General features: G+C 39.3%; 1 protein-coding gene across 1 annotated transcript in view; it reads right to left on the bottom strand.

The window, feature by feature from the left end:
* Positions 1 to 25,615, bottom strand: part of MAP1B (microtubule associated protein 1B) — a 64,881-nt gene that overhangs the window by 14,561 nt on the left and 24,705 nt on the right. Inside the window, exons 3-4 of the mRNA XM_015848840.3 lie at positions 6,787 to 6,869; positions 3,447 to 3,587 (exon numbers count right to left, since the gene is read on the bottom strand). Coding sequence (XP_015704326.2) covers positions 3,447 to 3,587; positions 6,787 to 6,869 — 224 coding nt within the window. The remainder of the gene's footprint in view (positions 1 to 3,446; positions 3,588 to 6,786; positions 6,870 to 25,615) is intronic.

Raw genomic sequence — 25,615 nt, 5'->3', positions numbered from 1 at the left:
GTAATGCAGGCCAATGAAGGGTTCCTAAAAATTACTGCTGGCATATATCCTATCTGCTAGGAACAGCGAACTCAGTTATTTCCCTGAAAAGGCCTTAATAGATTTTCAAGTACAATGACAGTTTCCTAGAGTCATGGAATGGCTCAGGTTGGAGGAGACCTTAAAGATCCCTACTAGATCAAGCTGCCCAGGATCTCACCCAACCTGGCCTTGAATGCTTCCAGAGACTGGGCATTCACAACCAAACTGGGCGACCTGTTTTATGGCCTCACCATCCTTTGAGTAAAAATTTCTTCCTAACATCTAAACCTAATTCTCCTCTCTTCAAGTTTAAAGCCATTCCACCTTAAAAAAATATCAGACCCACAAGCTGCAATATTAACAAGGTTTCTGCTCAGATTTCTGAAATATGTGAAGTACTGAGAAGTCAAGCAAGGCTCAGTGACAACAAGCTGGAAACCACACTTTTGAAGGGCTGTGCTAGCTGGGAAGCATATCACTCACAGGGAGCAGCCACGGAATCCTCCTTGGAGCCCATGGGAATGTGTCTCATGTGCCATGCAGAAGAACCCCTGTGGCTCTAACATGTTGCCAACCATCACCACACCACTCTCAAGCCAAACGTCTGGATTCCTAACTAATGGTAGGTTTCCAGACATGCAGAAATGGAATCGCGAAGGCCAAGGCACAGATGAAACTACTCCTGGTGAGGGATGTTAAAAATAAGAAGGAATTCCACAAATACATTGGTGAGAAAAGACAAGCCAAAAAGAGTGTACCCTCTCAGATAAATGAGAAGGGAAGACTAGCTACAACAGACATGGAGAAGGCTGAAGTTGCCTCTTCACTGGCAGCCAGGCTTCTTGAATCACTTACGTTCTCCAACCTCACATCCCTGAAACTCTAGGTGAATACTGGGTGAGCAAAATCTCTCACACTCTAAGAACAAATTTGAGACCATCTCAAGAGGTTGAACATGTATGTATAAGTCTATGGGGATGACATGCATCCACGAGTCCTGAAGGAGCTAGCTGATGTGGTTGCTGAGCCGCTGTACATAATATTGAAAAATCATGACCAACAGGTGAAGTCCCAGGTGACTGCAAAAAGGGAAACATCACTCCCACTTTCAAGAAAGGAAGACCCAGGGAACTACAGGCTGGTGAGCCTCTTGTCTCTGCCTGGGGAGAGCACAGAGCAGATCCTGCTGGAGGACATGTCAAGGCACACATAAGATTAGCAGATGACTCGAGACAGCCAACACAGCTTTAACAATGGCAGATCATGCCTCTGGTGGCATAGATGATGGACTGATTGATGTAATCAGTGGACACAGGAAAGGCAACTGGACTTCTGCAGGGCCTTTCTTTGATATCACATCCTCACATCTAAATTGGAGAGAGATGAGTTTGCAGCGTGGACTATTTGGTGGATGAGGAATTGTTTGGACAGTCATAGCTAGAGGGTTGCTGTCAACTAATCTATGTTCAGATGAAGGCTGGTCACAAGTGGTGCCTCCACATCCTTATCAATTGATTGAGTGTACCCACAGGAAGTTTGAAGATGACACCAAGCTGAGTGGTGCAGCTAAAACAATAGAAGGAAGGAATGCCATTCAGATGGACTTCGACAGGTTCAAAAAGTGGGACCATGTGAACTGGACAAAGTTCATCAAGGCCAAACAAGGCCAAGTGTAAGATGCTGCACTTGGGTTGGTGCAATCCCATGTATATATATACAGCCTAGGAGAAGAACTCATTGAGAGCAGCCCTGATAAGAAGGACTTGAGGGTACTAATGGACAAAAAGCTGGACATGAGCCAGCAGTGGGCAGTTGCAGCCCATAAACCAATTGTATCCTGGGCCACATCAAGGGAGGGCTGGCCAGCAGGGTGACTGTCCCCCTCTATTCTGCTCTTACAGGGTCCCACCTGGAGTACTGTGTCCAGGCATGGAGCCAACAGCACAAAATGTGGAGCTGTTGGAACAGCTCCAGAGGAGGGACACAAAGATGATCAAAGGGTTGGAGGATTAAAGGGTTCCTGTCCTATGAAGAAAGGTGGAAGTGGCTGGGTTTGTTTAGCTTGAAGAAGAGAAGACTCCAGGGAGACCTCATTGTGGCCTTCCAGTACTTGAGGAGAGCTTATAAGCAGAAGGCAGAATGTCTTTTATATGTCCTCATAGTGATAAAACAAGGGGGAATAGCTTTTTAAACTGAAAGAGGGGAAATTTCTATTGGATTATGGGGGAGTAAGTTTTCACTAGAGGATAGCGAGGCACAGGAACAGGTTGCCAAGAGAAGCTGTGGATATCCCATCCCTGGAGGTGTTCAAGGCCAGGTTGGATGAGCTCCTGGGCAGCCTGATATAGTAAATGGCGACCCTGCCTGCAGGAGGGCTGGAGCTAAATAATCTTTAAAGTCCCTTCCAATCCAAGCCATACTAGGACTCTATCATTTGCCCCTAGTTTTGTATTTAGTCCGATGTGTTCTTTCTTAGACAGAAGTGCATGGAGTTCACGTTTACTATTTAAAAAAAGTGAATGCAAACTAAGAGTGACTTCTAAGGATCAAATGCATTTCAAAGAGCAGGAATCCAGTTCTTCAACAAGCTTTACAACCATATGCTGAACACCTTTGTTTTGTGAACACCATCAGATGAATACAATAAAGTCATACTCGTGCAAACTTCACTTTTTCAGTGCTGAACTTTCAAATATTACTCCACTGAAATTCTCCTCATTAATTTTGGGAACGAAAATCCTATGGATGCAGCCATATAGTTTGTTTAAATATATGACTTGCACAACAGCCAAATTAAGTGTGACAGCTTGTTTACTGTAGGTTCCTGCCCCATGGGAGCTTTCAGACACAGCACATTAAACAGGACAGCTAACTAACAAGCCATGAAACAAACAGCATTAAACATTGGTACACTTTATATTTTTGGTTCATAACAATGGCAACATTTACAGATTTCACCAGCCAAATTTTAAACACTACAGTAAAGAAGCCAAGCAGAAAGGTGTGCAAAATACTACAGCTGTACAGACTGCCTCTGTTCTATTTAATATCACCTATGGCTCAGCTGCCAACAGGCAAGAGCCTCTGTCAAATTCAATGTTACATCTTTGTGTTTGCAGCTTAGATAAATCACCTGTACATTTCAGGAACAACTCTGTTTCCTTTTATTGTGAAAGGTTAGTTGGTTTTCTGTTTCTCAAAGTTAAAACTTATTTCTCCAAATTACAATGCAATTCTTCATTTAAACAACCCACATACAAATTAAACTAAACGAAACAGATATTCTGGAAAAAAGCCCATAATGAAGAATAAAAAACATCATCATGAGACTGTCAACACTAACTTAATACATAATGTCATTTTTGATGTTCTTGAAATCTGTGCCATCAGATGAACATGAGTGGAAGACACTTTTCTAAGCGTACCTCTTGATCTGTGAAAATCTCAATGAAGTTCTGGAAGGAGAATGATCCTGACTGAAGAATGAGTTCTCCTGTGTTTTCAAAACACTGTCCAGTTAGCACAAGGAGCTTGTGTCTTGCAGCATCTGTGATCATCAAACGCACCTAGAGTGAAGGAGAGAAACAGATCAACCATGGGTGTTACCATGTACATTCCTCTCAGAAAGTTCAGTTTACCCCACTTAATTTCACACATTTCACAGCAGTATTCCAGGACTTCTGAAACATTATTGCTACATGTCTGCTAATAAAAGACAATGAGAAGGGAGCAAAAGGAGGCATAGTAAGTGATTAGGCAGAATCAAACTAAAAGCACCGGAAAAAAAAGCAGGGAGCAGAGTAGACTGTTATTAACTTTGCTTGACTCTCAGTACAGCCAGTAGTAACTTCTGTTTCTGCCTACTTAACTGTGCACTAATAATAATCCATACGCTCACTGTAGCTCTATTCGCTAAACTCAGATTGAAAAATAAAAATAAATAACACCTCTGTAAGATCCTATACCGTTGAGTAAACTGTTTGCAAATATATCAGAAGTTTTGCCCATCATTGAATAATGAATTCAAAATAAAGTAAAACGTGAATTTCAAGTTTGGTAATTCCTCTGTTTAGTGAGAATTAATTTAAAACAGAGTACAGATTTTGGAATAAGGCTATTCAGATATAAAACTAAATGAGAAGAGTCCATCTGAAACAACTACACATGTAGATACTGCATCCAAACTCCATCTCCATGGAGATGACATAATCACCTCGGCACTCCTACCAAGCCATTCTTTCAAATTCATATATTGACTGTTAAGCAATCAGTTGTTCTGAATAATTCCCTCGCACGCCAGGGAGGCTGAGCCAGGAAGTCTCGATCTAAATCTCTGCCGAACAGCTCGTGTTTTCAGTACAAGTAGAAAGGAGACACTGAAGAGTTTGTGTCTGAAGGAAGACGATTACCCTTACCTTCATTGCCCTGACTTTAAGCAGCAGAAAGTTTCTTTAATCAAACACAGGACTAATGCTGGTTGATCAGTAATTGCACTAGATGATTATAAATTCAACAGCGTCCATCTGGATCAAGTCTATCTATTTCTATTTCACAAAATAATGTAGATAAGTGCAGTGGGGAGTATGATGTGTGTCCTGCAACCCTATGTATTTTAGTTGTATTAAAACTACAAAAGAACTGTTTTCCTCTGCTGTCTTTTCTCTCATTGCTGGCAGCAGCTCCAGGCAGTTTGCCAGGTTATGTATAAGCTCACCAGTTTTCTAACAGCAAAATTATTTTCTGACTTGTGAACAAGTCATACATGACTGTCACATAATTCCCCTTCAAACTATTTTATTAATTGATGGTTCTGCGGAATAAATTGGTTGTGCAGAGACAAGAAACTGTGGCAGGAAAAAAAAAAAAAGAAAGGCAAATAAATGCTTTCAGATTCCAAAGAATAACATGTTATACATACAAAAGGACTTCCAGAGACACATTAATTCTGTGTCTGGCTGTAATCAGGGCATTCTGAAGGACTACCAGAATTTAGTCTGCTGATTTCAAGACATTCCAAAAAAATAAAAAATAAAAGTATCACAAAGTTGATGATTCCTTTCAACTTTACCCTTGGTTGAAGTCCCAGATTGTTAAAAGAAAGTGAATGGCAAAACAGAGCCTCAGCCAAAAGCAGATTACGTATGGTAGAGCTGTGGGAGTATTATGGTAATGGAACAGGGTTTTAAAAAAAATGAAGGAACTGTTAACTTGTTTTCTTAGGGCAATTCTCTCCTTTTGGGCAATTCTGCCTTTTGTGAGCCAGCTGACAGAACTCGGTAAGAGCTGCGGGCAGAGCCGTGCTCAAACTACCACCAGTACACCTGTCACCAGCCTAATTAGCAGAAGTTTGTTCTAACATCTTTCGTCTTTGTTTTTCCTGAACCTACAGATTCAGTTTCTTCTTCTGATGAAGTCAGACCTCTGCGGTATATCACTGTCTCCTGAACTGCAAGCTGGAAAACTTTTGAAACTCAGTTTTCTATTTGCCACAATGGGCAAAGGGTGTCTCTTTCAATCTTCATTGTAATTCTCCTAACTCTTTCTTATCGTCTCTTCTGGCTTTTGTCCAGTGAGAGCCTTATTTAGCCAGCCAAGGTAAATCTCAGCTTCTAACTTCTGGCTGTGACCAGCTTGGCGTGATGAAAGCAAAGCAAAGATTGCCTCCCACAGTCTAGTGGGGGGAAATTAATGGTAACCCAGCCAAACATATTCCTGAGCCAAAGGAGTAAAGCCAGGGTTCAGAAGTCATTAACTGGCCTCAGATCATGTTCTTCCATGCAGTCACCCAACAAAAGAAGACAAGCAACAGCGACAGAAACAGCATTTCCCTGCTGCTGGCAGTTGCTTCTGCACACACTTTAAAGCTTTTTACTCTGAAAGCCTGAATGTATTAAAGACAATCTTAAAAGAGCTGCCTTTCCTCTAATGCAACGTAATATATTTTCACATATAATCTTTAAGTCAATTCATCTGCCACTTAACTAAGGTGGATTAGTTACTTTAAAAAACTTTTAAAACTTAAAAATTTCATTTGCTTCAGTGTGTTTCCTCCAGTTGGTAAAAACAAACAAACAAACAGATTCTTTTACAAAGTACTGTTAAGTGGAGATGCTTCATTTCTCCAAAGGAATCATACTATGTCAGTGTTTCCCAGTACCAGCAAGCACTACAGTTATCCCTGTTTCTCCAACCTTCAGTCCCACTAGACAGACTTCTCCATTTTGTCTTCAAACTCCCTGCTTAGTCCTGCAGCTCTAGTAAGTTTTAAAGAACTGGCACTACCAAGAGTCCACAAATCACATCACAAGCCCTTTGAAGGGCAGATCATATAGATCATATTAGAGTCAACACTACATACTCTGCATTTCTCCTGAGATTTAAATTTGTCTCAGGGCACCTTGTTTCCTGTCAGGCTTTTTTTTTCTTTCTTTTTTTAATGTGTAAAGTAGATGTCCAGAGCTATCAGCAGTAGGAGAATAGAAGAAAAACAGATGTAGTTTCATCACTGGTGCATCTTCTTCCTCAGGAAGGGAACTTGGTGCATTATGAGGAAAGGAGTGCTAGGATCAGATATCTGCTTCTGTCCTACACCTCTGACATTTTACCACTAGTCCAGGAAACTAGAGAGAAAATCAATGGATGGCTGACAATATTGATGATATTTACTCCTAATGTTTTTTCATCTACATCTAGGACCTACTCTCACCCTGCCAACCTAACAGAGTTTTTATGACCTAACTAGTGAAATATTTCTGAGTGACTTACCTCAGTACTAACTGCTTCATCTGAGGGATTGATCAGGACTACAGTTTCTAAGACGTCACTTCTGTGGTGAAGAATTTTCTGACCTGCAATCACAGAAAGAAATAACAATATTAAATAATAATAATAATAATAAATAAAATAAATAAAAAAACTAAATTAAGGAAACCATGCACCAGGGCTCAAACCAGTTCTTTCCATCAGCAAGCTACAAGCTTCCTTGTGACAGCTCCCTGGTTTCCCACAGACACTGAACAGGCTGATGTTTTCAGAAACATCAATAGCACAGGGTTCCATGGGCCAGAATTTCCAGAAATTGAAGGTAATGGAAATACACTGACAGTAGTGGGTGTTGTGCCTTTACAGTGTTATTCACCCTGGTGCCACTGAGCTGCTGTGATCAGGGAGTGGGGTAACTATCACCAGCAAAGAACCTGGGCATGTGTTTTCAAGGACATAACTCCACTCTGCCAGCAGCACATCGAGCAGATCCCAACCCAGCAGCACCAAACTAACCAGGTTTATTACAGCTGAAACTCAACCTGGCAAAAATCCCCTTTCAGCCTTTTCCCTAATGTTCTCTAACACTGGGACACCAAGAAAAATCCCTGACAGGATGGTCTGACACTTGCCATGCTGCCCTGCCATAGTGCTTCATCTCCCTGCTTGCAAAAACTGTAACCAGCAATGTTAGGCAACAAGGGTGAAGAGACGTGCATAATAACAGCTAGCTCCTGAATGAATAACGTCTGGGCAGTTTTGGTGCACCACACAGCCTGCTGGCGCTCATACTTAGTAGTTAGTTTGTCTGTGTATTTAATAGTGATATTCATCTGACTGAGTGGATGCCAAAAAAACACAACAGGACTCTTGACATTTTTTTTATTTTTTTTCTTATGGTAATTGGCAAACCCTTATCAGCATCTCTTTCTGTGAGAACTGCAGTGAGATTAATTAGCAGCTGTTTTCTCATTCAGAAACTCAGACTGGTAATTAGTTCAAAACCAGAATAGCTTTCCCTTCCAAGCAAACCACACAGTATAATATTAATTAATTAAAATAATTAATCGTGCTTGGAGGAAAGTAGGGAGGGAACAGAACAAGTCACCTATTTGCCAACTTAAAAAAAAAAAACAAAAAAACTCCCCTGTAAAGAGATTTCAAAATAACAAGTGCAAGAACAGTGATAGTGAAAAGAGCTCTGCATTCCTGAAAACACAAGAGCAGCATCAAGGCAGTCTGAGAGGGTGGGTTGCCAGCCTTTCCCACACAGCCCTGGCCCCTTCCTCTGCTTGTCCTGCACCCTCCTCCTTGCTCTGAGCTCACCAAGGTCTCTATTCACTGCATCTTCTGCTGTTGCTCTAGTGAAGCTCTGCATTTATAAGCGTAACAGCTTGCAATCCAATGATCGAAAGGAGGAGGAAAAAAAACCACACACACACGCAAGAAAGAATGCTCTCAATTAAAACGTGAAATGGGGTTACTGCTTATTTTCTTTTGCTTGACAGCGCCCAGGGACTTGTGGATAAAAATCAAATCCATTTAAAGAAACCTATTTTTCTTACAACCTGTGGCTTTTCATGTACTTATTTGAAAGGAGACAGACTGCATATTATAGAAGGGGAGGAGGACAGGTCTCCCTCTGCAGCATCCAGTTCTGGCATTAGCCTTTGTAATTCAGTTATTTTAATAGGTCTGCTTCCTTGCCTAACAGGAATTCATAAGTAAGGTTACATTCAGTAAAACATCCAGATGGCTCTGTTACACAGACTCCTTCAGAACATGCCCTGTGATCAGATATTTTAGTTACTATACAGGCTTCTGTCAAAAGGAGAGATTGAAAACAGTTTACTGAATCTAGTCCTTAGTGTTGGGAAGGAAACAAAAGAAACTGTCGCCCTCTAGCTGCCACGGAAATTTCTCATGTTATAGCTGATGACACAGAACACATACTTTGCTTCAGGCCAAACTAAGCCTCATATAAGATTAGATGTTAACACATTAAACCTATCTGGAAAAGAAATGCACTCAGCCACATGCAAAGTTTAACAAAGATAGTACCCCCCCCACTCAACATACTGACTTGGGTCTTCACTGACATGGCTCCAAGCCACATTTTAGATGGGATAGAACTGACCTGAGGAGCAACAATGCTTGCTGACCATCACTAAAGGTGGTTACTTACTGTGAGTTACTAAATTATAGATGGAGTGGGAGAACTGGGGATGTGCTCTGAATTAACCCTGCCTGATTTTTACAGACTATTTCTAACCTTCTGTTAGAATGGTTTTGTGACATGATAGAGAAGAAGCGAAGAAGTTTCTAGATTGCACAGTAGTGTTTGGGTAGCCAGATTTTGTCCACCTTTAGTTTCTGGAAGGCAAGACAAAATCCTATTTAATTATTCAAGAAATAAATATTAATTCCGTTTGGGAGAAATATAAGTATCCGTTCATCATCAGTTTAAGATTCACATTACAAATAGATACGAATAGAGTCATGGAAGCTGTTTGACTCAGAATCAGTCCAATAGAGTAGAGAAGCAAACAGCACATGACAGTTACTTCATCCCAGAATCATCCCAGTTCCTGTGGCCATAGGATCTCACAGATCGCTACTTGACCAAATATTGATGATATCTATACTAGTATTATCAAGATCAGTATTGCCTCTAGGGAAGTGACTCAATAGGTTTCTAACTTGGTCTTTTCAGGCTAATCAAGCAGCTTGATCGTGGGACCCACTTTCAATAGGGACTACATCACAGTTAATTTTGTGCAAACACAACATATCAGTGAATGGTAAGGGAAAGCAAGTAAGTGCAGCTTTTGAGTCCCTTCGAAGCAAGGACCACTACTGACACTCTTCTCATTGGCTTTGACTGTGCAGCACCTGCCCAGCATACTTTAGGCAACATGCTACTCAACAGAATAGTTCCCATCAGCCCTTCTCAATAATGAGGATGGACGCAAGCATTCCCTCACTCCCACCATGGCTATCAAATCATGTCAAATTCAGAACAACTCATCCGTATAGAAAGCAGAACAATCTTTTCTGTGGTGATTCTTGGAGAAAGTGCAATGGGAGAACACCTTCTCTCTGCTGATAATCATCATTTCATGCCTGAACTAACATTCAGATGCAACTCTTCAGCAAACTTCAATGTCTTTTCTATTTCATTGTAAAATACTTCAAAGTATTGTTTGTCTTTCACATTAACAGTATGCTATGCCAGTTAACTACCCTGGTGGCATTAGCAGATGGCACAGCTTGCAAGGATTCCCAGTGAAACTTCTCACAAGCCTTGAATAGGCACCGAACTTCTTGCAGCTGGAAATGTTTAGTGCTTTGTGATTGCAAATAGCAGCAATGCCCACAACTCCCTAGCTGCTTGCCTCTTGTGGAGTAACTTCCGTACACTGAGAAGAGGAAAGATCCTTTGAAATGAGCCATGAAACATTAATTTCTAGAGTTCTTGAGAAGACATCTTAACAGAAAAATTCTGAGAAAAAGACGTTTTCCCAACCAGGCAATACTGCATTTGAGTAGCAGCAATGCATAACAGTTTTTCCTCAACATTTCTGGGTACTGATGGCAGAAAAGGTTGGTATATTTTAGTTCCTATTCAGGACAAGATCCTGTTTATTGTTATTAGAGACACTGTCATGTCTTAAAAGCTTTAGTACCAATGGCTTTATGTCCATGTTAAGCAAGAACTGGATGACTGAAAAATATAACTAGGTAAGGATTTTATACATGTGAATGTATTAAGCTTCAAGGCAGGCTTGTCTGAAGCACTAAGGTCAAAGCATGGGCAAGTCAGACACTTTTTTATATTTATTTTCATAGAAGAAAATATATGAGGGGAAAAAAAAAAGAAAAAAAAAGTGTAAAACATGTAAAAACTGAAGTAACAAATAGCCTGAGGCATACAACAAGATGTCAGTGCACAGTATTTGAGCCACTAAGATTCTGATAGACTATCAGGGTAGGCCAGTCACTTTTCTGGAAAGCAGTAACTGATGTTAAAGAGTCATCTCAACCACCCTGTTCAGATTTACGAAGGTTACTGGGAGGTTATCATATCCTTTGTATGTGATCCATTTAAAGTAATAAATTACTTTTGAGCTTTTTGCCTAGCAAACAATAGTGCAATAGCCCTTACCTTTTCAGTAACTTCAAACTGCTAGTTGTTTCACTTTATTTTCCAGTGGGATTTCAAAAAGGTCATGACAACCTTGTGATCAGCACGGTTTCTTTGTGCTATCAACAGCATATTCTGACTTCCAAGTGACTGGTTATCGAGTGGCTGCTATTTCTTATACTAACTGAACACATCCATTTTTCTTGCTTTCAATACAGAAATCAACAAGCACAAATTAACAAACAGCACTGTAATTGTGACCAGCCCCTAAACCTTCTGGCTGTCAACCTGAAAGCATGATGTTGCAAGAATGCAAGACCTTTATGTCAAGGAAGATAGATAGGATAGATTCACTGCCCAGTGGCAACGGGCAATGGGCTCGATGTAACCCAATGACTTCTTACATCTAAGTGAGTGCAAAGAAGGGGCAATCACTTTTACCAGCAAGAACTCATTGATTTGTAGGACTATCAGAGTACTTTATACATTTCTGCATTTAAAAAAAAAAAAAAGCATTCTGGCTAAGATGCTGAACTGCTGTGACAGCTGTGAACAAAAAGTCAGTTCTGCTAACATTGCTGAGCCATCTGACAGTGACGAAGATTTAGAAGAATGACACTGACTGTAAAGTGTTACTATTTTCCTTGTAATTATTAAAACCTGTTTGGTTAGGTTAGGTTCAGATTGAAATGTAATATGATGTACTTTTTAATAGAGAATTGAGAGTAATCTCTGCATTTAGGTTCCTTCTGATCTGCTGGACGCTGAACCCTGCGGTGACTCTGCAAGAAGTGTGAATCCCTGCTTTACCTTCTCCTTCTGAATATAAATGGAATTCATATTCAGGTTTCAGATGGTTCAGTGCCAACTTGGTGATAGCAAAGCACTTTTCCTACTCAGCTCTAACTTGCAACAATTATTAACTACAAGCCCTGAGAGGCAGTATTCTGCAGCATATTGTTTTTAGGATATTTAAGATTACTCCTTTGTGATGAAATAATACTAGTTAGATATAATTTCATCTTAGTTCTTGGATGATTCTTCATCCATCAGATTTCATTTGAGTTTATACTTCTAGGTAATAATACTGTCCTGTACATAGAAGGCTAGACAGAAGGCAAACAGTTCCCAGCACATGAAGCCAGCCTCCCTTGCCTAAGACTGTCAGCAGCAGTCAAGGAAAGAAAGCCAACCCCTCTGCATGAACATTCATGGCCAGGTTCATATCTTTTGCCTCGAACTTCAGTCTCTGATAATTCTAGACTTATGAGCTGAGACATTCTTGGAGCTGCTGTAAGCATTTCCCCACATCAAAGAGCACAGGGAACTCCATGTCTCCCACTGAAGTCTCCTGGAGTGAATTCAGTACATTAAGTCACATCTTCATGCACCTCATTGATCAGCAGACTAATTGTATCAACTCTACACATCACATATTGATTTCCTGCACCCTATCCCAACTTTATGAGACATCTAATTTGCTGTCAAACTACAGTCATTCATCAAGGAGAAGCAAAGTGCTGGCCTTTCACTCCCATCTGGTACTGTCAGGAGCAAACTGCTACCCTCAGCTGTCATCACTCACCTTCAGAAACAGGATTTTTCATGTAATTCTTCATGTTTTATAATTTCAGGGCTCTAATGATGACTGCTAATGTGCCAAAAATCTCTTCTGGACAAGGAGACATTACTGTAAGTGCTCTGAGACAAGCTGAAGCAAATCAGCCTAGAGCACAATAAGTAAAAGCTTATGTATTACATTCTTAATGCCTACATAAATAAGTTTACTGGACAAAAAGAGGACACATCACAGAAACATAACTAAGTCACTTATGGCCTTCATTACTCATTTCACTGATGCTATGAGTGAAACTAGAATCAAAGACAGCTCAATAAAATCAGAGCCAAAGAGAATAAGAATACACCTCCTGTTTATATACTGCACTGACAACAGTAGTGGAGCCCAATGTTCCCGAGAAATGGCTTCACCTTTGACTTTGCTTAAGGAAGAATATAACCAGTAGCCAATCAGCAGCAGCACCAAGCTGCTCAATGAATTCACCTTCCAGCACTAAAATTTGCTAGCAAAAGGGAAAAAGACAAGCCATTTTATGAAGAAAGCAGCTTATCCTTGCCAATTCCAACCAACATTTAAAGAATACTAAAATATTTTAAGAAGTAGTTGCAACGATGTTCTTTGAGTGAGTGTCTGCCCTTAATCACTGGAATCCTTCTTTCATTACAAGACCAAACGTTCAATATCCACTCTAGGATAACAAAATATTGCCAGTGACTAAGATTCCATACTTTCAGAGGAACTACGTAGTATCCCAATCAATTGTTGCAAGGATACCAGGCTTCTAACAGCAGTTTTTACTTTCTTTTTTGATGCTCAGCTGTTGCTACAGGCAGAAATGGCTGTTCCTGAACTTTGGCACTTCTATTTTTTTTTGTGTGTGTCTCTGGACTATTTACAGTCCAATAGGTGGGTAAAGCTCACATCCCAGAAGCCTTTTCCAACACTATTTGGACACATAAATTCACATAAATTCAGTGAGAGGACTGCAAGCAAAGGTCATTAATTCAAACTGGCATGGCTATGGAGTTACGCTTCATAGTCAGGTGGCAACAGTGTAAGAAGCATGGCCTCTTACGCAGGTGAGCACAGCTTTGTGACTCTACTGCAAGAAATGACACCCTTCAATTGCAGGAACAGAGTGGTGTTTAAAGAGCAGTGCAATTTTGTATCTGGGCAAAAAGAAAGGGAAGAGCAACCAGGCACTACTGAAAGGGCATGGCTACAGAACAAAGGAAGGTGTGAGGACAACTGTGAACATTAGTCTGGACATTACAAATTGTGTTAACCCTGAAAACACACAGCCCAGTGTGTGGAACCAGAGCCTGTGGGGCTTGAGCTGTGGTCTGTACTATAGTATTGTGGTGCACTGCTGCCTATTGTAGCCTGGCTGTAAAAATCCAGGTTCTTCAATATATAGAAATATGTATTTTAGGAAAAAAAATATATAAAGAGATATATCCTCAGAAAGAGTGCTGAGGCATGGGAACAGCCTGCCTGTGGAAATGGTGGAGTCATCGTCCCTGGAGGTGTTCAAGAACTATGAGGATGTGGTAATGAGGGACATGGTTAGTAGTCATGGTAAGGCTGGGTTGACAGTTGAATTTAATGATCTTATTGGTCCTCTCCAATCTTCAGGATTCTATGACTCTATGAATGGTTATTTACCAGAAGGCCATGAAATGTCTCTGACTATGTGAACTGCCTTGCTCAATAGGATGGCTGTACTCAGTGTGCTTTGACCATAATAAATCATGTGTCATTTCATTTTCAAGGCAATAAGTAGCACTTACTGATGCTTCATAGAAATAAAACACACAGTATTTGAGATTCACAGTGGCTTCCTGAAATGCATATTTTAATCTTATTTAGGCATATTTCCATATATTGGCTTCATAGATTAGAAATTAATTTTATCATTTGAACACATCTGGTAGGTATGGAAGCATTTTAACTCCATAAAATAGAGATAAGGAAACAATTTTCAGGGTCATACAGAAACAGAAATCTGAATCTTTAGAAGCCAGGCAGAATGCTTTGGCTACACAATCCTTTTGGTTCTGCTGGGTACATCAGTATATTGTTGTGCTTTACAAAATACCGAACACTTAGAAAGCTATGCATAATGGATTATTTTTTAGAAGTCTCCTTAAATCACCGTTAACTACTTTCCACAGCTGAAATTCTTCTGTAAACCATGTCCCTGGCTATTAAGATATTATTTAACAAATAATAGCTTTATCACTACACATTGGAACTCTTGCTACAAATGGCAGCAGAAAAGAGAAAACAGCATCCCCTGAATTTAGCGAGAGATTTGGCAGGGGCCATCTAGCAAAACCATATGAATTTAATCTTTTCTTCTCTTAGAATTTGTACCTCATAAACTTGATACAAGCAGGCAGGCAAAATGTAAGCAGTGGTCTTGAGTTTCATATTTCCATTACAAGTAGTAATCTTAAAAAGCTGTCAGCAGCTGGTTAGAAAGTTAATGATATGCATGCTCTGGTCAACCCTGTATAACAATGTAGGCAGCAATCTTTTCACTGACTCATACCAATCTCTCTCCTGTCCTTAAATTTTAAATGCACAGAAAATGGCAAGGGCAGCTCTAAGATGTGCTGCAGAACTGATGAGTAGATTTGGAGCTTTAGTTTTCAGCTGCGCAGCACATTGCTCTGGTACTGCATAGAAATTGGCAGCCAACACACGCTGACTAGAGACTGCAGTGGTGCAGAGAGCTGACTCATCATCCTGAAGGTCATAAAAACTCTGCATTCAAGCCTGCCTTTGGGAGCACTACTAACCAGGGAAAAGAGAACTGTACATCAGGTCTATTCCAGAAACAATCTTTTCTGTCTACAGTGAAGGACATTTCTTCTTCTACCACCAGAAAATACCCTGGACCCAAAAACTAAAGTAACCATGAGCAGAGAAGTTGATTTCCCAGTGCAATTACTTCTGCAATAGTTGCAACAATGTGATTTTCAACTTTGCTGAGATATTCAGAAAAAGAATCTCTCCTTCAAACCCTAGGTTGGAGTAACTGTCAAACAGCCAAAGAAAATCTTATTTGGAAAAAAAAGTATGACTTCTTTCTCAATACCTCTGTGGCTCATTACCTCACACTCCAGAGTTCACTAAGCAGCACCATGTATCATAATTCATGGGAACAGTTAGAAGCATGTGTGTTCTTTTGCTATAATGAGCACCCAGTATATGCACAGCATTACAAACAAAACTGCTTGCTAGGCTGTTAAGAATGCTACGCAAATTTGTGCATCAAATGGAAAGTGACTGCAACTACTGGAGGGGAGAAAGACACACACACACACAAAAAACAAAACAAAAAAAAAAACAACCTCATAAGATTAATTTTAACAACTTCTTAAAATAAAGCATGATTGTGCCAATCTTTTATTAAACAACATGGTGTCTAACACAAGTCCAAATGAAATCAATAGGAAAATTGCCAATGAGCTCAATGAGGATTGGGAGAATTTCTCTAATTACAAACGCATTCTGCTGAAAACAAGACAGGATACGTCAGCATTATGTTTCTCCTTAATGGAATTTAAGCAAGTAGCCAAGATCCTTGTATTAAAAAAAAAATAAAAACCTGTAAAATGTACTCCCTTTCTAATAACACGGTTGCTAAAGCTTCATTTTAACATTCTTTTAATGGTTACCTCCCTGTCCTGCAGTGCTGGGCCATGCCTTTTTTGCCCACATCATCCTGACTACTAGAGAAGGGAAATTTTTCAGGAGTTTCTTCCTCTTCTCTGCAGCACTAGGTGCAGAAGCTTGCTTGAACTTCTCCACAACTCCCAACTTCACGTGGAAAATGGAACACAAAGTGTTAGGGAAGAGCTCATACATGCAAAATGTGCAGCAAAAGGATGCATATAAAAATGACGTACTAATGGGCTTTAATCACAGCTGAAGTCAAAAACATCACTGCAGTTAAAATCCTCTAGGGGATATTTCTGGTCTTGGGGGTTGTTCCTGCAAACGCAACTTAGTTTATCATCTGTCTCTGTTAAATTCAGTCAATTCTTAAGACAATGTATAGGGGTTCTTCGTGTGGGGAATCCATTCCTTCCCTCCAGGAGGTTTTCTTTGATGTGTACTTATTACAGAATTAAAGTTTCTCAGTCTGCATATAGTTTCTATCCTTCCATTTCAGTTGAGAGGAGAATTTCATTGGTGTGGCATCCCATTAATAATGAATGACAGATCTGTTTTCAAGCACTAAGGGCTGCTGAAGCAAGCCTGGCACTCCAGACCAGACACTTAATTTCTCATATATAACATTATTTGTGGTTGAATCAACCTTGAGCTTGCCAATCAATACATTTGCTTGGGAAACAAATGCCAGTTTGCAACCAGCTCTTGACACTTTTGCTGTAATATTTATTAAGTAAAATAATAATTCTAGGTTGTTTGCCAAAATAATTCTCTAAATGTAATTCACCTAATGATGCTATTTGAAAGGACATTGTGTTCTGGTCAAGTTCCTCTTTCACATGTAACCTTACAGATTGATTGCTGTTTCCAGAACAAACTGCAGAATTATAATAGCTGTGTTACAGAAGAAAATTTGCATTTTTGAATACTTGATTTTACTTTTATGAGCTACGGAAATTTCTAAGTCTTTCAAACATACTAATTTACCAGCTGTGGAATATCCCTGAGCCTCTGCAAACACTGTATAACCTAACAAGATGCCCTGCTTCTAAGCCCTTAATGAGAACTGGGTTTAAGCTTTTCCCTCGGCAACAATCCAGCTTCCCAGCTCCATGGGAGAACTTGCCCAAAGCTTTTATTTTGCTTCACATGTAGTCAGTGAGAAAAGAAAGAAGGAAAGAAAGACGGAAAGAAAAACAAAACAGACACAATAATCAAAATAATCAAACCACCATGGAGATAAACAATGGTATTAATCAGTTTCTGAGTTTGAATTCACCATCATATTCTTGTAGCATAAGCTTTTCTGGTTTGAAAGTGGAAGGGAATTGCTTTGCTCCAAAATGGAGACCTTGCTCTGACAAGTGGGATACTCACTGGAAAGCCTCAGAACACCTTAATTCTCCAATTCTTTACTGGATGTGTGCATCCAGTCTTATATAAATTGCAAACGTAATATGCAATAAATTACTTCAGCATACAATGCAGTCAAGTACTATTAATTAATTACAAATATTCATGAAGAAGGAAATGAGAAAGCACACCTGCTAGAAATGTCTTTCATCACAATGTAAATTTCTTTTTGCTTTCCTTTCTGTAATTAAAACAATGCATAAAGTAGTCCCTCTAGTATTTGTCCTCACATTAAGCAATAATGTGCTTAAGAACAACCAGTTGAAACATAACACTAAATGAAAATAAATAACAGCAGTGCTATCCTGTGATTGGAATATCAAAAACAAGCAGAGAGGGAGAAAGCAATATTTTTAGAAAATATGAACCTACATTATTGTGAAAAATCAATGTCTTTTAATACCTAAAATTAAAAAATTGACAACACAATTACATTAATTATTGCTGTAAACTGAAGTATCTTAAGCAATACATGAACAGTGGAGATAGCTCATGTCCACTGGCACAGCACAAAGAAAAAGTACTTCTTATCAGAAGGGCTTGGAAATCAGAAATCAATGAACCAGTAAGCGTGACAGTAAAAGCTGGCCATTTCTATGACAAAAGGGGCAGATTTCAGAGGCCAGTCAGAAATCCAGCTTGGATTTTAGCTGTTGTTTCTTTTTTCTCTTTTCTGTCTCTGTTTATTCTCTTATGCTCTCCACATCAACTTAAATACGGGGGGGGAAAAAAAAAAAAGGGGGGGGGGAGAAAAAAAAAAAAGCCAAGAATACATCAACAGATTTACTTCTGAAAACACCTACTTTAATTTTCAAGCAAGCAAAGGCTCACCCTGTGGAGGAAAAGAATTTAACTAAATATGAGCTCTGTCCTATGTTCTGACCCTTGCAGCCAAGTCTTTCTGCCTTTTTCTAGATCTTCATTGTTATTTAGGAACTTCCACTCAGCCTTTATGCCTCAAAAATAGTAATCTCTGAAAATACTTAATAATTCCACCCACTGGGAATAGTCATCCAATTTTTGTCTGGTTCTTTGTGGAATTGTAAGAAACCTTGAGCACACCGCGACTCATTAAACTTTAAGGTCTATTCTTCCTTTTATGTGCATGCTTAACACCTATTAATGGCCAAGAGAGTTATGCGCATACAACAATGAAAGATTAAACTCTTCATTGTTTAAAATGTGGAGATCAGCACAGTGCTGCTTTAGGAAAAACCTAAGGATATTGCAAGTACAACGCAGAGTAAATCTCATTACACACCACTAATAGCATTTGCGGCAGTGTTTGCTTCTTAAATCAACCATAGGTGACCACCTGGTGCCCTGTAACTGGAAGGCTGCTCCCTCAACACATGGTCCGACCAGTCTCTGCCAAGGAGATTAATCTGTAAGCTACTACGATTCTATTCTCCTGACACTTTCTCCCCCACTGAGAACAACATGTGTTTTATTTTCAGTTTAAATATCTGAAACTGAAGTGTAGAACATTTTAAATTACTTTTAGCTGTAGATACTTAAAACATCATTATTCTGTTGAGGTGAGAAGGGAGAATCATGGGTTCAGATATAGAGATGTTAATGTGGGAATGAGCATATTGTGATGCTTTTCAGCACAGTCTTCATGCAGGATGGATTTCTTGATCAGACTCACCTAGTACTTTCCAAAAGCATTAATTACTATTTTCAACTAAGTAATTAAAACAGGTTTTATCATCCAAATTCCACAATGCCATGAAATAATATATATATATATATATATATATATAATGTTGGCAACCTTTGCTCTTTATTTGAAATTATGAAATCTAAAAAATTCAAACTTTAGCAAAAGACATTTGCACTAGGCACAAGATTAGAATTTATCTGGCCTGCATCCAGTTGCAATGATTTAGGATACAAGTAGGACGAGCAGCGATTACCAACTTTTTAAACAAATTTCATCTTTCTAATTACTTTTGGCAATTGACACCAACTCGCCTCCAGCAATGAACTGCCAAGACAAGACTTCAGAGTTAACTAGAGAAGAATATGAATTTACAAAACTGAAATCTATATATCTCTTGGCAGAACATTATTAAAATAGCTCATCTGTTGATATGGAGATAGAGAAATGAGGACTTAATTAGGAAGGAAACAATGAATAAATTAATGTTCTGTATTTTTATTTTGTATCCCTTGTTGGTGTTTTGTGTATATATGTTCCATCTAGAGATCTCATGGTTCACATTGATAACTAAGTTACAGCTCTTAATCAGTCTTTGGTAAACCCTAGAGACATAAAGGTTCTTTTTAAACTAACTGATTTAGGAAAAAAAAAGATTTTAAGAGAGAGAGACTGCCCACTATTTTTGGCCTAAAGGTGGTCCCTCCACTCCTTTTGCTTGTCTCTCCAGCAGGCTGCAGGCATTGCCATCACTTTGCACAAACTGCTCCTGGAAACATTCTCCAGCACCCCTCACATCTGGAGGACCTCAACTGTAGCCCTGTAGGTCATACTTTTGAATTAACTTCATGCTGAGTTTCCACAGATAAAATAATCAAGGAATATGGGAGGCAGAAAAAATAAATAAATAAAGTAAAACAGATCTTGGGAGTTTGATAACAACAGAAGTTGATATGCAGACAATCCAGAAAACATGAAAAAAACATCTCAGTTTTCACATGGGTGAGAATGAGGGACTAGTTAATTTGGTAGGGACAGTAAGAACAGTTTTATTGAAATTTTCTAAGAATAAATAAATTAACAATTAAAAAAAACCCTTCATTTTGATATATCTGGTCTCAAAAATTCCTGCTTTGTTTCTGCCCCAAAATTCTGCAGAATTTACAGCTGCAAAAAGTGGGAATTTGGCAGGACTCTCAGAGGATATTCACAGGCTTTAGTAGGGTGCCCCTGACAGGCACAATCGAAAAGAGACCTACTGCAAAATGCCTTCAAAAAAAACAGTGGAACAATCAAGAGAAAAAATACTTTCCTTATTCAGCTATGATGGTGTAATGCTGTGTACTGCCTAGGAATGGATATCTGGAGTAAACAAAATCAGTCGAGTCCAAAAGTTCAGTAGCTTTAAGTAAGACAAGTGTTGTACCAACTCAAACTAAATGTGACTTTTATGCCACGTCTGCCTTAAGGCCAATAGCATGCATTAGGACTGCATAGGTGGCATGAGGCAAGGCAACATCACCTTTGCACGCAAGGTAGGATTTTACTTTGTTCTCTTAAGAGAATTTTTTAACCTGTTTTTCAGTTTTTTTTTTTCATCTGATACATAAAATGAGTCTCTTCTGCAATATTCTGCCCACACAGTGACGCAGGATGTGCTCTATAACCCACACTCCTCATTAATACAGAGTCCATGTTTGACTGAAGAAAACCACTCAGTCCTGATTGGTGTCTACTATTCTCATCCTCTGTTTTATAAGTACCTGGAAAAAAAGAAGTACCCCATGATGATAAAATAACCCGTTGGGTACATTGGCTTCTCCACACAAGCCAAATAAAATGGGCTAGATACCATAGACTGCTACTCAACTTGTAATGCATCATTCCATGGGAAAAATTTTGTTCAATTTTAGCTAATATTCCTATACAGCTCTTGGTGAGCAAGGGATAAGTAATCATTTCTTTAAATACAGAGATTGCTTATTTTCTTCACTTGCCTAAGAAAAAGGGAAAGGTAAACAGGTTTACAATTATCCTCACCAGATACTGGGACTGTGCGGCTGGGTACACTTGGTACTTATCCAGAAGCTGCTCACAATACTGTTGTTACAGGAAAGAACCAGAAGAGAACCTACATTTTGTTCAGCCAGGAGTGGGGACTTTAGAAATAAAAGAAGGCCCCTGTCAAGAAAAGCAAGTATCACCCATACAGAGTGCTTCCCACAACCTCCCCTGTCTTAATACCAATTAGAGGACCCTGAGAGCTGCAGGGCTCAGCTGTGTGCAGGTATCAGAGAGGTGAGTAAATCTGTACCCATCATCTCCAGAGAAAGGCTTGTGAATAAGAGCTATGCTTTCCAATGCTTTAAGCAAAAATGTAGGAATAAAACAGACTAAGATTTCAAAATAATACCTCTGTCTCCTCTCCCTAAGGTCCCTCACATTCCTCATTTCCCACTCTTCATCAAGATTCCAGCATTTCCAAAAACTTTCCTTTGTTATGTTTTTTCCAAATACCATGAGACAAGTATATCTGCTTTTGTTTCTGATTTAGAAGACAATGAAGCAATGGTTACTATCCAGTCAAATTCTAAGCACAGATAGGGTCTGGTATGAACATTAGACCACAATATTTCTATGTTCAACAGTAAACCACCCATAATTATATTTATAACTAGGGAAATATTTTCTCCCTCGTATGCCAAAAAACAAAAAAGAAAAATAAAATCAAAGAATCCCAAGAGAATTGGCACATTTATTTGCAAACTGTCCTTGGCTTGGTTGCTGTAACACAAAAGCACAAGTTCTCTGGCACAGCTCTCACTGTATACAGATTTAATCCATTTGCTGTTAGTGAATATTAAATCTTGATATGCAACTGTAAACACATCTCTGCTGTTCCCTCAGGTCACTGCATGTGGACTTACATTTTATAGCTGTATCACCAAGCCACAGCATGTCTGCTATTATTTTAACATATTTATAAAATGTCCCCTGCCACTCTCCTTTGAATGCAATAAACTGCTTTCATGATTTGCTCAGGGACAGTGAGAATTCAGTTGGCACTGTAATATTTCATTTAATGCATGAAACACTCAGAAACACTTTATAACATTCAACAGTCATATCAGATAGTCCTTAAAAATCTTAAAGACTCATTTCTATCACTAGAGTAGGGTATGCAGGCTGTTTTGGGGGGAATTATATATACATAAGCATAAAATCAGTTAGAATATGAGAATTAAACTTTAATGACACTAACATAATTCTGTGCATTCTGTCTAAGATATTTTTTTGCCCATGTGGCTTCTCCTGTATATTGACATACATAGGTATGTGATGCTGAAGCATGAAGATGGTGCTTCATTCTCACTTTGCTGAACTATGGGCTATGCCTACAGTAACGTGCCTGCATTTTCAATATCCACTCCAAACCTTCCCTGTTTGCAAACACACCCCCAAGGCCTACAGATCCATCAGAAGAACTGCAGTCATTGAGGCACAGCCAGCAGCCCATGAAGCTCTGGTTTCCCTGGCCTGACCTTTTTTTCCGTATGGTTTGCAATGCTCAGGATAAAACCTCTCCTGAGGAGTAGATGAACCAGCACAATGGTTTTTGGTGGAGCTGATTTTCTGCACCACGTCATCTTGGAGACTGTGGGGGAAGCAAAAGGAAGAGAGGATGTGGTGTGTTTTGCTTCTATCTGAAAAAGCCTTTACTTAACAAAGAATTTTAAAAATAAAGCCATTTTTAACCTAGCATGGATTTTATTTGAAGAATGGTGTTGTTGGATTTTTTTGTGATAGAGGTAGAAATTCTCCTTCTGGTTTCTCTTCTGTGCTCCTTCCAGTTCACTTGCTTTACTCTAGACAACCCCCAGGCCCCAGGGCTGGTGGCTCATCCCCCTGCGCTGCATTTACTAGGAGTGAGCACAATGTTTCACAGCTGCTGTTGTTGGCCAACCATTTTTTTGTTTTCTTTTGTTTCTGCCATTATTTGCATTTCAAATAGAGTCAATAGGAGCAATAAACTACAAAATAAATTGAAGTTCTGCCCAGAAAACAACATCCTTTATTAATATGACTTAGCTACTGAGCCACTGAAACATGAAAAACTTGGTAAAATTTCACAGTCCGTAATTCAGGTGAGATCCAGTCTATCTATATGTCAAAAACTGTAATTTAAAGTGGGAGTATTTTCTTCAGCTGATGATAACCTAGTTTCAATGGGCAATCGCTTCTGTTGCTTGGTTTAAATACGTTAGAGCAGGATTCCAAAAACAGTGCAGTAGAAAAACAGAAGAAGTAGAAACTGATGTTTGATGACTCTTCTTCCCTCAAGTACCTTCACTGTAATAGTTCCTATTTCTTAGGTGGAATTTGCGATTCAGATGTCATTACCTATTCCGAGCCTATTCTCACATCCTTTAGGTGATTTCTCACTTCAACTGATACCGATTTGGAGACTTCTTTTGGAGGCTAGTGCCAGATACAATCATATAACTGCAGGCAGCATTGTAAGTCAAGATTTCAGAGGAAAGAAAAAAAAAGAAGAGCCAGAGGGAAGCTGTAACATCCCTATGCAAAATCCATGGAAGTTCTCTGCAGCAATGATTGAACACAACCCCAGTTTACACGCTTCAGTGTGATGTGGCAGAATGTGCCTGAGGTGTTCCCGCACATACGAAGGCAGGTAGATCTCCTGTGAGGAGCACATGGAGGTGCACTTCCTTATGATAAATAACTTCTCACTCCTGCTACAAATACATCTTTCAGTCATGCTTCTCATAAAAGATATGAGTGCAGTTCAATCATGCTTGTTTCCCTCTGCTTCCAAAAAGCACTGTCATCCATGACCCATTGTACCTCCAAAAGAATAGATATACATAATTGCCTCCAATATCTGTGAACACTTCTGGCAAAAATGCCATATTCCCTAGGAGACGGGGCAGGAGGGAGCCCTGGGATTGGAAATGGCAGCAGAGCCTGTGGCTATGACATCAGGCCTCTTAAACTGATGGCTGGGACGCTAATAAGAAGTGCACTTTGTTTGTTAATGGACCTCTGGGATCCTCAGTGCACCCTCAGTGTGAATAGGCAGGCATTAGTCCTCCTCCAACTCTTCTCCCCCTCCTCCTTATTCTTTTCATTCCCTCTTCTAGCTAAGCCTAGATAAATCATCTCTGAACAGCAGTGGCAGAATCTGGGTTACTATTCTGCCTTCCAGCTCAGCATGGGAAATGTTCAAAGGATCTTGCAGGGGCTCATATCATCCCATCTAGTTACCAGGACACACTCACAGCAGTGGTGACTCATTTAGATGTAACACCAAGACCCTGTCCATAAGGCATTTCCTGGCATTTTGCAGAATAGTTTGCATCTCAAAACACAATTCCCACATACAACTAGTTTGTAGTCCACATGCTAGTATCTCCCTGCCTAATATACTTGCCAGTTTTGGTGATAATTATAAAAGAAACACCAAAACTAAGTTACACAGAAAATAGGCTGATCCCACTGGTCTTCAGACAATAGAACTTTTCTCCATTGATTTCAGTGGGAGTTGGATAAGAGATAGAATCACTAAAAATAACGGCCTAGGAAACATGTTTTACAAGATAAAAACACTGCCAAAAATATTTTAACTTGCTAATTAATAATCCCAAGAAGCCTCAATGGTGACAGATTTTCAATGAATTAATACATTCACCATGATCTACAATGAGTTTTCCCATGCCTTCAAGAATAAGTTAATTGTAGATTGATTCTATAATATTGTGAACTCAGCCATAAATTATTCATCCTTTCTCATATAGCTCTACACCCCATCTGCAAGTTATATGGAAATTACCCCCTGGCTCAGATTCCACTTAATATAAATTGGCATAGCAACAGTGAATTCAATTATTCTGTCTTGCACTTAGCAGCAGGCTGAAGAAATTCTACTTTGTAATATCTTTAATAACCGACCAGATCCTGTGGACAGCATTTTGGTACATGTATGTAGCAGCAACACCAGAATAAACACTCACCTATCAGAAGAGAAAGTACTGTACCAAATGGTATAGAGAAAAATCTCCAGTGCAACACATAAGAAAAAAAATGGCTTATCATTATTTTTAATTGAAGGAATTGTTTTTATTCCAATCACTTAGGTCCAAGCATCCCAAGCATCTGCAGAGATGTGTGTACTTTCTATCATTTCATTCAAGCTTTTCTCAAAGAAATCAGAACAAGGAGACAGAAGACAAAGATGAAGTTTAAAAGACTCCACACTTCAAAATGCCATTTTCCTTAATCTGCAAAATTAAGGTACAATCCAGACAAATCCAGTAGTCCACTGAATGAG

The sequence above is a fragment of the Coturnix japonica genome, chromosome Z, assembly GCF_054131305.1.
Source record: "Coturnix japonica strain WE chromosome Z, WE-NBRP24, whole genome shotgun sequence".
Lineage (NCBI taxonomy): Eukaryota > Metazoa > Chordata > Aves > Galliformes > Phasianidae > Coturnix > Coturnix japonica.
This window is presented reverse-complemented; position numbering and strand designations above follow the sequence as displayed.